The sequence below is a fragment of the Schistocerca cancellata genome, chromosome 2, assembly GCF_023864275.1.
Source record: "Schistocerca cancellata isolate TAMUIC-IGC-003103 chromosome 2, iqSchCanc2.1, whole genome shotgun sequence".
Taxonomy (NCBI): Eukaryota; Metazoa; Arthropoda; class Insecta; order Orthoptera; family Acrididae; genus Schistocerca; species Schistocerca cancellata.
This window is the reverse complement of record NC_064627.1, coordinates 745881230-745897257: the sequence shown is the minus strand read 5'-3', so window position 1 is coordinate 745897257 and position 16028 is coordinate 745881230. Positions and strand designations below refer to the sequence as shown.

Sequence of the window (16028 nt, the reverse complement as noted above, 5' to 3'; positions counted from 1 at the left end):
GATGATTTTACTTTTGTGTGGAGCCACAGAGAAATTAAACTTTTAGAAAGCTATAACCACCATTTGAACTGTACAACAGGTTTCATTCCACAATCTGAATTTCAACCATAACCCATTATCAAGCGTTACAAATATTAATCATTATTGTAAGGCTTTAGTTAATTTTATTTTTGTTCATTGTACTACACTCCCCTTGATACAATTATATTGTTGTAGGTGTTTTATGCTAATGAATGGAAATGTTTTGTGCTGTTCCCATTTAGTAAATGATAATGCTAAGAAAATAGCTAAAAAAGCTTTTGTAGGTCAGTGGACTTATTTAGTTGGTCACCTAATTTTATACATTTTAAGTTGTGAGCTTTGTGGTATCAATCTAGTTTTCTTTTGTGAGACCTTTCATTCATCACTTGTGTTTTAAGTTATAGCTTTTCTCTAGCTAAGAATTCATATAGGTCAATGTACTGCTTTAGCCAATTCTCATATACTGCCTGGGTTTTAACCATTGATAACTGTTGTGAGGAAGACTTTCCATGTGTATATCCACTCAGTTGTCTTTTACATCCTCTGAAGATTTGAGCGACCAATCTATAAGTATAAGAATGCACGTTTCTAGGCATTCAAAGGTATCCTTACTCATTTGTAGTATAGGTTAGTATGAACCTTTGATAGAAACTGAATATCTCTCCCAGCAGCTCATGCTTGTGAGTATCTGGGTAAATTGCCATGGAGTACCCAATTGTGTTGATGTTCACGGAGTATCCAAATTGAGTGAGACGTTTCTCTCATTTTCACATCTTCCAGCACCACACATGATACTATGCATTTTCTCCAGTTTTCCATTTAATGTAATTTCACATTCATGCATCAGTTGCAAAGTGTTGGAAAGTACCTTCACAGACATGTAATAAAAAATACTAAAATTACACAATATTAATAATATGGTAGTTTGGGTCACACAACTGAAGTTTTTCTTTTTAACATCAGAACTGTCATAAGTAAGGCTTTCACTCTCACTTGTGTAGAGTCATTTCAGCTACACAAAATATATGATATGGCTCACATTGGGAAAGCAGAAAAACCCTGTAGATTGAGAAAGTTTCCGAGTCAAGTGAGCAATTTAGGTAAAAAATTAGGATTCTCATTATTTTTGTACTAACTGACTTCTTTAGATGGGAGTAGGCTTCACCCTTAGAAATACATGTGCATTACAGATGTGTGAAATTTAAGGATTTGTGCACCTCCTATTTTCCCGTAACACCGCATGTAACATGCAAAGGCAACAATCAGTGCAGCAGGAAATTGACCTAAATGTGTGAAATTCATGGAAGCGAGTTTTTATTTCAGGACCAGAACGGACACAATGCAAGTGTCTAGGCACTAAAAGGAAACCTGCACACTTGTCTTAAAATGTGTTGAAATTGTCATGCACAAAATCAATGTCAAACTTGAAGCTGCTTTTAGTGGTAATTTCACAGAAGATATGAGTTGAAGTATACAGTACTGAAACAGACATCTTAGCTGGTAGTGCAAATGCTTCAATACTACTATTAGTTATGATGAGAGATTTGTATTATTATTATTATTATTATTATTATTATTATTATTATATGATTTTTCAGAGCTTCATGATGATACAGACGATGAACTTGTTAAGAGTCGAAGCTGCCAAATGCTGACCCAGGCAACCATATGTGATGCACAAACGCACCAGGTACTGTTCAAATGCTAACCTGAGCCATGTCAAAGCTTAACAGTGAGCTCCTGGGGGAATATACAGCTCTGGATGTTATAAGAAGCATATGTTTAGTTGGAATATGGCATTTGCCATCAGGCATAGCTCCACTACCATATTTTTAGTTATCATGAAAGATGCACATGAAGGGTTTTATGACTGATAAATGTGTTTATGAAGTTTCCATTATGAAGTAAAAGTGAACTTTCCTCTGGTACCCTCAGCAAGCTACTGAAGTGAAGGCCTAAACTGAACTTCTGTAAAACAACTAAAATTAATGTACCACCACATACAAACCATTAATAATTTTAACTTTCTATTAAAGAGGTGTTTTGTGTTTGTAGTCTGTGACATGAAGTGTATGATGGTTATTGTGTTCATTTAACTGCCTCGTTACTTCGCTTTTTGGTATGGGAATGGATATATTAGTTTATTCTGTTGCAAGTTCTTTTTATGAAGCGTGATGCTGTTTTGATTCTAAATGTCCAATGCCAACCACATACTGAAGCCATTTTTATTCTGCATTAAACTCTACACAATTAATCAAGATTTTACTTTCAAGTAAGTTTCAAGTTTTATCGACCTAAGGCGGACTCTCCTTTGAATTTGCTATCATTGTCTTCTGACGAGATCTTAGTGGGTCATACATTGTGCTATTAAGTGCTACAAGCTCAGTCTTTTTATAACAACTTCTGTTGCAGCTATCAGCAATTTTATGAAGTCAATATGGCTTTAGGATATTACTTTGTATATTTTTAGGATTATCTAGAACACACTTCAGATTTTTATATTTTGGGTATTATGTATTCTCTGTCACTGACAAGGGTGTATCATGTTTGTCATGCAATCTACATGTTTACGACCTGTTCCTTAACTGCGAGCAGTCTCACAGGATGAGCATTGTTTGACACGTACATATGTCTCTCAGCAGAATTCCAGCGTTTTGCTCCTAAACTACCTCTCAGAATTGTTTAGTGTTTAGTTTTACTGCTGTGTGTTGAACATCAGGCCCATCTTACTGCAGAACCTTCTATTTTTTAAGTACATTTTCAATATTTCACATGGATTACTACAACTGAAATTCTCAATAATTTGTCTATAGTTAATGTTGTTAAGTTAATTCAATATGCCTCCTGCTTTGACATATCTGTTTCTATTCGTCCTTCAAGGTATTGCTTGTAAAGGTTAAAAATAGTACACAATCTTTCTGGTTCACTGCTATTTTAGAATGGAAGACTCCTTCACTCCTGTTTCTCATTGTAACAATCACATCAGTGTAAGCTTTCCTGCACCTGTTGCCTGCTGCCCTGCAGACTGTGGGCAGTTATCAAAGTAACTTCGACAACAAGCACACCCAAAGATTAATAAGATTCTACAGAAGGCGTCTGAAAGATTAATAATTGAAACAAATGAAATAATTTTAAATGTAGGGAAATAAAATATGTAACAATTCACATTCAGATTTAGCCATGAGCAGGTAAGATCTGTACATGTTGTAAGTCTTCAATCTAAAGACTGGTTTGATGTAGCTCTCTGTGCACTTCATACTGAAGATTGGAGGGGAAGAACCCAGGGCACTAAGGACTACCAGGTCTGTTTTCATCTTTGGTTTATTCTTCTCTTCCTTCATCTCCTTATGAGATGTTGATTAGGTAGGAGCAGTATCTAGATAAAAGTCTGGTACAGAAGAGAAGTAGGCATTCTGAGGCCTGATGTCTGCACTTCTTGCAGCTGCTGTCTGCAATTTCCACACATGGCTTCATTTGCATATGTAGAAGATATGGGGTTATATTTTATAAACTTTAAGTACCTCATGGGGTACTTAAGATTTTACGTCGCACTGATAAACCATAATCTTAACTTTATCTGGCAGTAAATAACTCTAAAACCCAGGATAATTTCTCCTAGGTCTACTTTGTTATCTTTAGGCTTTCAGTGGACTTGACAGATAAGATGGATGCAACACTGTTCCCAATTAGCACGTAATTTCTTGTCCATTTACAGTATGAAACCACAGTGGAATATAATACCTTTGACCAAATTTCGATTCCTGTGAGGATATTATCTAGTTTGTTGTAGCTTCACAATGCCCATGACAGAGGGGCATCCTGATTTTATTAGCAAGGATCCATTCTGCATTTTGTTTGAGTGACCTCCCAGAACTTCCCGTCAATTTCCTCCACAAAAAGTAATGGCTTATTATTTAAAAGTTCAGCATCGGTCCTGCTACATTACAGGAACCGAGGGACATCTCGCTATTGTTTGACAGGTTGGTTTTCATTTCGATTCATACATAATGAGAGAAACTTATTGGGATTATATCCTTCTGCATTAAAGTGAGTCAACTGCTTTGACTAGACTGCTAGGGACATATGGCCACCAGCATAGTTCTCTTGTTGTGACTGGTCTTCTGTAATACCATCCACTCCAACCAGGGGCTCTCCTTATGGGTGCCACCCTTCCTGGCACGGAGGTCGTTGTCTGGAGTCCCTATGTCCCCCACAAGACAGAAACGTACTCATCAGCATTCACACACCAAAACTGTGTTCAGTGCATAGTCAAGGAGCTACCACTGTACAGGTACCAGACAGCCACTCACAAGGACTGTCTATCGTGCAGAGTATTACGCAAGCCCTGTGCTACTGTAAAATAAATAAATAAATAAATAAATAAATAATAAATACAAAATCTGAAAATAATGTTGAGGTCAAACCCAGAAATGGGGCCATTTATAAATAAACTGAAAGAGGACATATATAAAAACTGAAAGCAGATACCGGATGTATGGGAGAGATGATATCAAATAAGGTATATCTTGAAAATCAAGTCAAAGAAAAAGAAATAGTCAGGTAATAGAATTGTGATATAGGATGAAAAAATGCTGCAGCCGCTAAGGCCCCTATGCTCACCACGCACATACAAAAGAGTTAAGAGGTCCCTGGGATGATAGAACAAGGGCTTATACCTCACTTCTCCTAAATAAGATGGAAGGAACTGAATCTTCCCCAAAGCAATTTACAGCAAGTCTAAAAGTCCACCAATCAAAAAAACTGAAACATACCTAGTGTGTCTACTACTGCTGATTGTGAAAACTGGAGGGGAAAATCTTGCCTTATCTGCCATGCAGGCCTGACTGTGGCACCAGACCACCTGTTTGGGCCACTAAAATGTTATCACCACTTTTAAGATACAGAAACTCTGGAAAATTTTGATTCTAATGGTTGGCAAAACAGTAACACATCCGGTAAAAATTTGACATGGGTAAATTATACAGGAAAGTGAAAGATTACTCACAAATGTTGAGACAAACTTCACTCAAATTCCTTGTGAATTGAAAGCGAACTAAATCAAGGGGAACCACTTTCAGAGTGGTCCTCACATATAGGAAAACCAAACTTTCAAAAGATTGCGATGAGCTACTGACAATGTAGATTTAATGCTGTAATGGAAAATTGTAGGATGTCTTGGAGTGCTGATCCTTGGCTGTTATAAAAAGCTTTTTCAGATAACATGGAAAAAACAGTAACTGTTCAGTCTGAGTGCCATATTCTGTAGATTTCTAACTAAGTAGTCACTTAAAGAGAATAGCAAGTAGCATTGCAACAAAATTCCAGTATTAATACATAAATACTAAATACCTTGACAGGCCATTAATTTCTTGTTGTCTTGTAGATGCATTCACTGGAATAGGTGGTATCACTTCATCTGGCGCTAATCGTGGTGCATCAGGAAAGACTCTGCAAGAATCACACAGTGTATTAAAATTTACCTTGAAGATATTGGCATATTCCAGCACTAGATGAAAAGTGACAATAGTGGATTCACTATAAAGCATTTTTCAACAGGCATATGATGAGACACTCCTTAAATGCTTTCAAGCTACAGTGCCCGACAACTTTTAATGCACGAGGTAAGGCAATAAGGCTTGTGTTATAAGTGCACTGACAATATACTAAAAACACATATGGATACAAAGCACAGTAGAAAAATGAGATTGGGACTCAGATGAAATTGTGTACGTATGCAGCCCGCACAACAGAACTACTCTACCAAAGGCTTCTGCCTAAACAGACTTGCAAGCACACAAAGCAGTCTTTATGTGCTGTACAGCAACAGTTTAGCTTACACAATGTTACCACCACATTTCTTTTTTTTATGTCTCTCTAACATGCATTAACTTATAAGCATGTGTGTAGAAAAGGAGGAGGCACAAAAAGAAATGGATGTAGATTTATTAACAGTTGACAGCAGCAAAAAAATTTGAGAATACCAGTTCACAAATCAGTTTGCAGAGTAGTTCTGATTGTGTTACTTTGTATATAATGTAAGCTGAGGGTTGTCTTAATCCCCAAGAAGGAACAATGTTGAAATTTTCCTCCTCCTACATGAAAGGAGACATTTAACAGAAAAGTCGACCCATCAGCCTGTTCCATGTAAGGCACTAAAATTATCAGCAACCAGACAGGGGGAAAAATGAAGTCTGTACAAACATCCATTGAGAATCAGAGCATTGCTTCATACTACATCAGTGTGTGCTGCAGCTTCCATATGACTCTCCAGGATAGTGGGAAATTCAGTACTGGAATCAAAGTCAGGCAAGGAACTTTAGTCTCATCAAAATTATATTCAACAGGCCTAGAGGGAGTTCTCACAACACTAAACTGGGGGAATGGAAGAATATGCATGAACAGAACATATGTAAACTGCCATTCTGTTGGGTATATTGCCCTGTTTGCCTGTGATATATATTAACTTCAACAATGAATGGAAGTTGATAGAACGGGTTTAAAAGGAGGCCTTAAAATTTTAATTAATTACTTTTTGAGGCTGTTAAATAAATACTTTGTAAAGAAAACAGAACAAATCAAGAATGAAGTAACAGAACCAGCTGTCAAGTTTTTGTACCTAGGTTACTTGAAAGCGACTAAATGGACAGAAAAAGTAATGGTATGGAGTGCTTTTGGTAAACTATACAGATAGTGTTAGAATACGAGGTGTGCTGTAGCTGTTTAGCTATAAATATAAACAAAATATTTTCAAATAATAATGCTTCTGAATGACAAATCCAACCTATGTTTGATTACAAATTCTGTAACTGCCTATACAAACTGTTTAAAGCAGGTTTGATGTTATAGATAGGCCATTTCTGAAGTCATGATCATTTACGCATAGAAATTCTAACATCATGGTTTCCTTCCCATTAAAACAATCACATAATCTAAAATGACAAAATAAAATAAAGAGTAGCATAGAACAAAGAAACTTTGCAACGGTATTTTGTTTGTTATATAACTTCTATGTGTGCAAAGAATTACCTTCTAAGTAAGATAACAGCACGCCGAGCAATAGTATCTTCAGGCCTCACACAATGTGTAATTTCATCTGCTGCGAAGCCACTGTGTACAGAAAAAAAAAACATTACTGCAGTTTTGCAGTATTAACAATTTACTTTTACGGTGTTAACCATAAAAATATAATTAACAGTGTGTTTAAAATACCTTGGCTATTTTCAAATTTGCCAAGAGATGGTTACTAAAGGTAGCTATACAGGTTGATGTAAATATGTACAATAGCTCAATACTATACAGTTCCCACTAACTGCTCTATCAAATAATATACCAATGGATATAACTGCATATAACAATACTACACTAATGCAGACTGAAGCTTCAGTCATGTATGTCATATAGTGAATAAGCTTCATCATGTGTGTCAAAAGAACCTCACCTACCAAACTTGCGCAGCCTATGACTGGTTAAGTTCTATTATCTCATTAAATCTACTTTTTAGTTGACATTTCACACCTTGGATCTAATTTCCTTTCATTGTACACTTAACAGGACCCAAATTTTACTATGCTATTCAGGTACATCTTGAAATGATGGTAGTAATATTTGTTAAATTTAAGATAACATTTCCAGTTAATCTCAGAATTGAGGGGCATTTTTTCAAAACTCAACATATTAAAAAAAATTGAGATGGGAATGGTAATGGCTTAATGTCGACCTTTTACATCAATCCCCGAACCAAGTTTTAGCAAAAGTCAAATACTGCTGAGTGTATGAACGCTCCAAGTCACAAGGTTTTAGCAAAACACAATACAGGCATTCTAACAGTTACAGCAAAAGTTGACAAATGAAATGCAATATAATTACTCTCTAGTGTCTCGGCTCTTTCCCCAGCAAGCAGTTAACAATAATGGAATATACTGGGTGTACTAAGTGATGTTCTCATTGTTTTTACTGGTGGAAATAGTATTGCAACCAGATTTTGTCGTCTAACACCTGCACCTTACTTTCCGACAAATATTCACTTGACACTTAAGTGTATGTCTACAAAGAAGCAGAAAGCAGATGTAGAATGGATGATGATCCTTGCGATTCTGATAATGCATACAACCCAAAGAATGTTCTGATGGAGAAAATCGCGACTGAAGAAGAGCTTACATTGACCTCAAACGAAAAGCAAAAAGTGTAAAAAGGAACCTAGCATTAAATGCAATCATGAACTTGAGGTTTTGTCTTCAAAAGCTAAAGGAATGAAATAGTGCAAAGTTGTTTAACTCTGCTGCAAAGATATTCCCCACTTTCACCACCACATGACATCATCATTAAGGATACAGGGTACTTACAAGTGGTGGGAAAATTGAAATATTTTTAATGACTTTATCAAATTCTATAGTCTTTCCTATATACAGGGTGTTACAAAAAGGTACGGCCAAACTTTCAGAAAACATTCCTCACACACAAATAAAGGAAAGATGTTATGTGGAATTGTGTCCGGAAACGCTTAATTTCCATGTTAGAGCTCATTTTAGTTTCGTTGATTCACTGCCAGTTGGCCAAATTGTAGGAAGGTAATGTTGGCTTTGGTGTTTGTGTTGACATGCGACTCATTGCTCTACAGTACTAGCATCAAGCACATCAGTACGTAGCATCAACAGGTTAGTGTTCATCACGAACGTGGTTTTGCAGTCAGTGCAATGTTTACAAATGTAGAGTTGGCAGATGCCCATTTGATGTATGGATTAGCACGGGGCAATAGCCGTGGTGCGGTACGTTTGTACGAGACAGATTTCCAGAACGAAGGTGTCCCGACAGGAAGACGTTCGAAGCAATTGATCGGCGTCTTAGGGAGCACAGAACATTCCAGCCTATGACTCGCAACTGGGGAAGACCTAGAACGACGAGGACACCTGCAATGGACGAGGCAATTCTTCGTGCAGTTGACGATAACCCTAATGTCAGCGTCAGAGAAGTTGCTGCTGTACAAGGTAACATTGACCACGTCACTGTATGGAGAGTGCTACGGGAGAACCAGTTGTTTCCGTACCATGTACAGCGTGTGCAGGCACTATCAGCAGCTGATTGGCCTCCAAGGGTACACTTCTGCGAATGGTTCATCCAACAATGTGTCAATCCTCATTTCAGTGTGAATGTTCTCTTTACGGTTGAGGCTTCATTCCAACGTGATCAAATTGTAAATTTTCACAATCAACATGTGTGGACTGACTAGAATCCGCACGTAATTGTGCAATCACGTCACCAACACAGATTTTCTGTGAAAGTTTGGGCAGGCATTGTTGTTGATGTCTTGATTGGGCCCCATGTTCTTCCACCTACGCTCAATGGAGCACGTTATCATGATTTCATACGGGATACTCTACCTGTGCTGCTAGAACATGTGCCTTTACAAGTACGACACAACAAGTGGTTCATGCACGATGAAGCTCCTGCACATTTCAGTCGAAGTGTTCGTACGCTTCTCAACAACAGATTTGGTGACCGATGGATTGGTAGAGGCGGACCAATTCTATGGCCTCCACGCTCTCCTGACCTCAGACCTCTTGACTTTCATTTATGGGGGCATTTGAGAGCTCTTGGCTACGCAATCCCGGTACCAAATGTAGAGACTCTTCGTGCTCGTATTGTGGACGGCTGTGATACAATACGCCATTCTTCAGCGCTGCATCAGCGCATCAGGGATTCCATGCGACGGTTGGTGGATGCATGTATCCTCGCTAACGGAGGACATTTTGAACATTTCCTGTAACAAAGTGTTTGAAGTCACGCTGGTACGTTGTGTTGCTGTGTCTCCATTCCATGATTAATGTGATTTGAAGAGAAGTAATAAAATGAGCTCTAACATGGAAAGTAAGCGTTTCCGGACACATGTCCACATAACATATTTTCTTTCTTTGTGTGTGAGGAATGTTTCCTGAAAGTTTGGCCGTACCTTTTTGTAACGCCCTGTATACATTATAGGCTTTCAAATGAAAAATGACCTATATACACTAAATTTTAAAGTTATGGTCATATATGCCGCCATGCCCCCTTTATTTCTGTTACAGAAACCAGTATTATTTTGAAAAGAACTGTGAACTTTGTTTCCAGCAATTATATGTATGATACATTGTATGTGTTGGTAACCGTGCACGTTTCTGGTGTCTGTAAATGATTATCTTTGTTAGTATTTACTTTTGTTTCGTTGAAGCACTTTGTTCACGTGTTACTGAATGTTTGGTGCCCTAGTGCTACATATATTTGTGGAAGTACATATCCCTTAGCGTGCAATAAATACGAACTATGCCATGCATCAATAAATACAATAAAAGGAAATTCCATGGTAACCAGTTCACAAACAAAGCAAACCACACTGTTGAAAGTAACCTATGTATCAGTTCTTCAGGGAAAAAACTCCCACATGACACACCACCGGGTGATTCAAATTTTTGTGTTAATAATGATGCTGTTTGGGGGGGGTGGGGGGGGTGGGGTGGGGGGGGGGGAAGGTTGCTCAAATGTTTTGTGGTTTGATGGACCTTCCTCCCAGTATGTTCAGCAAGTACATCAAAATAGTTTTAGGTGCCTTGACAGTTGTGTCTAAAGCATCTATGAAACGTGCAGTAGAAGAAACTGTAGATATTAGTGGAATCAGGGACATTGGTGATGGATTTTATGGGACATGGCAATGTCGAGGACATCGTTCCTTGAATAGTGTTTTAAGGGCTACTTCTCTGAATAATGGAAAAGTAGTTGATGTTGAGTGCTTATCTAAGTACTGCCACACCTGCCATGGTAACACTGAAGGACATATTGGACATCAGTGTTCTAAGAATTATGATAGTTACAGTGGAGGTATGGAGTGTGATGGAGCTCTAAAAATATTTCAGACGTCAGTGCCCATTTATAACTTTATGTATATGAAGCATCTAAGCGATGGGGACTCTAAAGCTTTCAATAAAATTAATGAGTTCAATATTTATGGTGATACCTTGGTAACAAAACTGGAGTGTTGTGGACATGTGCAAAAGAGGATAGGTGCTACATTGAGGAAGCTACGAAGAGAAATGAAAGGAAAGTTACTCTCTGATGGAAAATCTCTGTCTGGCCTCGGCAGGTTGACAAACTGGAATAGACCTCCTTCGGAGTTATTATGGACTGGTCATTAGACAAACTGCACCTCTGAATGATGTTACAGCAATAAGACAATCTGTATGGGCCACCTACTTTCATAAGTTGTTCACATATGACTAGCCCGTTCACGGACTTTGCCTTAAAGAGCAGATTCCTGGTGTGGTTACCAAAAAGCAAAAGAATATCGTAAAATATACCACCATAAGCTTTCTCTTCCCGAGCCTGTTATGAATTAAATAAAACCAATTTTTAGAGATCTGACTGATCCTGTTTAGCTCAGTAATTGTCTTCATGGGGACACTCAGAATACAAATGAAAGTTTCAACCACTGCATATGGGAAAGAGTACCCAAGAATGTTTTTGTAGGGCTAAATAGATTAAAAGTCAGTTTACTAGATGCAGTGATATGTTTCAATGATGGTGTGAGAGGAAGGTTGGAAGTCCTGAGAAATTTAGGAATAAAATGTGGCTCTAATATAGAAGATCAATTGCTTGTGTGTGACAGACAACGGGAGCATGAAGCTGAAAGACTCACTCTTCAAGTTACCAAAGAATCAAGAAGTGCTAAAAGGAATACCAAAAGGAAGCTTGAAGATGAAGAAATGCTGCAGGATGAAGACTATGCTTCAGGAATGTTTTAAGGCACTGTTTAATTGGACTCATATCGTCATTCGCAATTTCCCACTAGTTGTATTTTTGAGAATTCAGGTACAAATATTTCCTAAAGTTTATAAAGCATTGCTCTAATTTTTTCTGTAACTTGCAATAGTCCATACTTATATAGTACACCTAAGCTCTATTGCAGAATTAACTAAATTATACAAAAAATAACTTTTATTAGGCAAAAAATTATAAAAATTAAAATGTAAGTTGTGATATTTCTTATCCTTGTAATATAAATAATAGGTGGAATTAAATAGGTCTAGTACCTCAGCCATCATGTCATGCATATCTGGTAAAAATTGGTCTCCTTCAAATGTATAACATTGGATTAAATGTTACCTCAATTTGAGGAAGCATTTTGGAAAAAACATTGCATCAATTTCTTTGTAATTTTTTAATAAGCGTAAGCACGTTCAAAAATATTCAGAATATTCTAATTTGTTTAGAAAGTGTGCTGTATTACCTGATATCAACAAAAAAAACTGTAAAACATATACATTATAAACAAGTGACTGCAAGAAATAGGTGTTTATTTTTACATAAAATTGAACCAGAAAAGTACCCTGTATCATTAAATAAAATGGCTCAAGTTAAGTTTCTGCTAAAATTTCTTCACCTCAATGCAGAGTAATGCATACCCAGAATGCAAAAAGGAAGAAAGCAATGACAGGAAGTACACCAATGGAAAAAGGAATGGTGAAGTAGTGCCTGTTTGTTCTACAGCTTTCCAACAAGTATCTAGCATCACATGATAGGTTATCTAGCAAGCAGATGAGATGAGAGGAAGCAACAGAACAGGAAGGGGTCATAAAGAAGTAACAATAGCCATTAAGAATGTTGCTAAAAAATATAAATTCAGAAAGAGCCATCAGGGAAGAGGGATGTCTAAGAGAGGTTATTTGCCTCCAGATTTCAGTCAAAATGTTCAAGAGATTCTGCGAAGATAAAATTTAAGACTGGAACAATGCTCCTTATAAAAATACAAGCATGTATTTTACAAACACTTCAATCTATCATTCAGTACACCTGCTCCACTTCTAATGTTCATTTAATGGAAATAAAAATAGAAACAAGTCTGCAGAAGAAGAATGAATTACAAACTAGACATTGATTACATAAAATTTTTGCAAAGTGGTTTTATGATGTAATGAAGGAAGAGAATTGAAATGTTATTGAGATTTGCTTTGACATGCAGCAAAACCGAGCTATTCCAAAACTGTCAGTCAGCAAGGTTTCTTATATAAATCTCAGATTCTTGTGGTAGCCAAAATAAAAACAGCTGTGCGACTGTGATGCTTGCAGTGTACTTGGAAAAACAGCACAAGATTCAATAATTTTCATCATTACTTACCTGTTCATGGCCATAGCTACATGCCCCCAAACCAACTGTTTGGTAGAACTGAGAAGTCATACAGAAAAAAAGCATTTTGTCACCTAAAGAATATTGATATTGTAGAAGAGAATAGTACTCTCAAAGTTCTAAACACAAATTAGTGCTAAAAATCTCAAAGATAGTGCCAGAAAGTACTAAAATCCAAGATACCATTCAAAATGACCAGCCTGCGAGTCAGCTCATACAAGAAAGCACAGAAAACTGTTAATGTGTCTGGTCAGTATGTGATACATACTCTGGACACCCAGTACAAATGGACATCCTGAGACGAAAGAAACCATGCTATCCAAAAGTACTAACATCCACAATTTTACCAAAACGAAATGTGGTACACACAGAAAAGAAGAGAGATGTGTGTGCCTTGCTAAACTATTTTGAAATTCCAGATCATGCCAAGGAGTTTTACAAAGATGTCCTAGATATATAATGCATAGACGTGAGACGGAAAACTTGGCATAACAATGTGATTGTGGCTTTCAATACTTTCGTGTTATTCATTTCATAATTCATGTAGTACTGATAATAAAGGTATCAGCTAAACAATTATGTTAAAATAGTTATCTTTGCTATTATTCTATTATGCCACTGTATTTCTATTATTATTATGGCCTACACCAAAACAGGACTGGGAAGGGAAGACTGGTACAGCTGATCAGCTGATTCATGAAAGTACCGGAGGGGGGGGGGGGGGGGTGTTCAGGGCACACATTGTCAAATATCTGTTGTCATAGGTAGGAAAAGTAGGTCTTTTTAGGATAAATCCAGACAACAGGTTCCCCTGCCTAAAGAACATCTTTGGCACTTTAAAAAATACTGAAACAACCACTCACAAGACAGATTTTAACACCTCAAATATCACATATACCAGATGTTACAAAGAAAAACAAACCATTGGAAAGAGTAACATGGGGTATTTCACAGACTTGACAATCCTCCATCAAAACATGCAATCAATAAAAAATAAAATACAACTATTAGAAGTTGAGCTCCAATCTTTGAACTGCAAAGTAGTTTGTATTATTGAACACTGGTGTAGAGACACAGAAATCCAACATGTAGTATTATCATTATATGAAAAGACAAACTCTTACTGCAGAACTACTTCAAGAGGTGGAGGATCACGCGTTTACATCAGAAAAGGAACACAGTTCAATCAAGACATGACCTTAATATCAACACTAATATCATAAATGAATCTAGCAGCACCTTTTTGGCATGTCCCTATTGGTCAATAGTGCAACAAGGGTTACCACAACAACTTCATCATCAGTAATTGACCATGTGGCCACAAATATGGACAGGGAAAAATGTGATGCAGCTGTAAAAGATCTATGACTATCAGACTATCTTTGTCAAACAACAATAAAATCAGGCATAAATCATTCCATAAACTACAAGCCTACAAACAACACCTATCAGAAATCAGAATAAAAGATTTTTCAAAAGAACTAGAAAAACAAAGCTGGGATGAAGTGTATAAGGAAACCAATGTGAATATGAAATTCTCTAAATTCTCCACATTGTTTAAATTGAACTTTGAAAAGGCATTTCCAAAAGTATGCATGTCTGTATCAATGTCTCACAAAAACAGATGGATAATAGCAGGTATTAAGAAGTCCTCCCAAACACTTAAACACCTCTGTTCCATGAAAAAGACTCGCAATGATCCAGAATTCTTAAATTTCTATCATAGATACAAAAAGATCTATAGGAAGGTGTTGATTGCTGCAAAAAAGTCATTTACAGACAAAATAATATATAATGCAGAGAATAAAAGCAAAGCAGTCTGGGATGTTATAAAAAAGGAAACGGCAAGAGGCAAACAAATGTAGAATAACATACTGCTAAGAGAGGGGGAGGGGGGGGGTTAGGTCATAAATGATCCACAACACTTAGCAAACTATGTAAACGAGCATTTTTTCAAGTATTGCAGAAAAGTTACAGCAAAAATTCCCCCAAACAAATAAAACACCTGTAAATAATATTGCACTAAATACAATGAGGTTACTTCCAACCACAGACAATGAAGTCAATAAAACTGCTCAAAAACTAAAAAATAAAAAGTCAGTAGGCTTAGATGAAGTAATGAAACAATGCATAGGGATTAGACAAGGCCCCTTAACAAATATAAAAGAATCCTTCACATCAGGGACATTTCCAGAGCAGATAAAACAGGCAAGAGTTGTACCTTTGCTTAAGAAAGGTAATGCAGAAGACATAGAAAATTACCGGCCCATTTCCTTGCTGTCACCATTCTCAAAAATAATAGAAGCAATTATGAAAGATAGATTAATGAATTACCTGAATAAATACAATCTTTTAAGTGAATCACAGTTTGGTTTCCAAAGTGGCAAAAAATATGGAGTCTGTCATAGTAGTATTCACAAAAGTTGTACTTGATGCTCTTGATGAAGATGAGTGTACCACAGGCATATTTTTGGATCTTTCTAAGGCGTTTGATACAGTTGACCATAAGATTCTATTAAATAAATTACAAGCATTAGGAATAAGAGGGGTAGCTAATGACTGGTTTCAATCATACCTAACAGACAGGGTACAAAGAGCAGAGATAACACATACTTCAAATAAATCTAAACATTTAGTAGAACACTTATAAGAACCAAAATACATTAATACAGGGGTCCGCAAGGTAGCGTATTAGGACCAATACTGTTCCTGATATACATCAATGACTTTCCCAGTAGTGTGACTCATGATGAAAAACATTCTCTTCGCTGATGACAGCAATATTACAGTCACTAAGAAAACGAGAACTCCTTGCCAAGAAAGCAAATGAAACTCAAGGAAGTTTATGATTGGTCAA

At 36.9% G+C, this 16028-nt stretch overlaps 1 protein-coding gene across 1 annotated transcript in view; it reads right to left on the bottom strand.

The window, feature by feature from the left end:
• LOC126162558 (RNA demethylase ALKBH5-like) overlaps nucleotides 1-16028 on the bottom strand; it is a 124035-nt gene that overhangs the window by 26564 nt on the left and 81443 nt on the right. Inside the window, exons 5-6 of the mRNA XM_049919145.1 lie at nucleotides 7048-7128; nucleotides 5371-5469 (exon numbers count right to left, since the gene is read on the bottom strand). Coding sequence (XP_049775102.1) covers nucleotides 5371-5469; nucleotides 7048-7128 — 180 coding nt within the window. The remainder of the gene's footprint in view (nucleotides 1-5370; nucleotides 5470-7047; nucleotides 7129-16028) is intronic.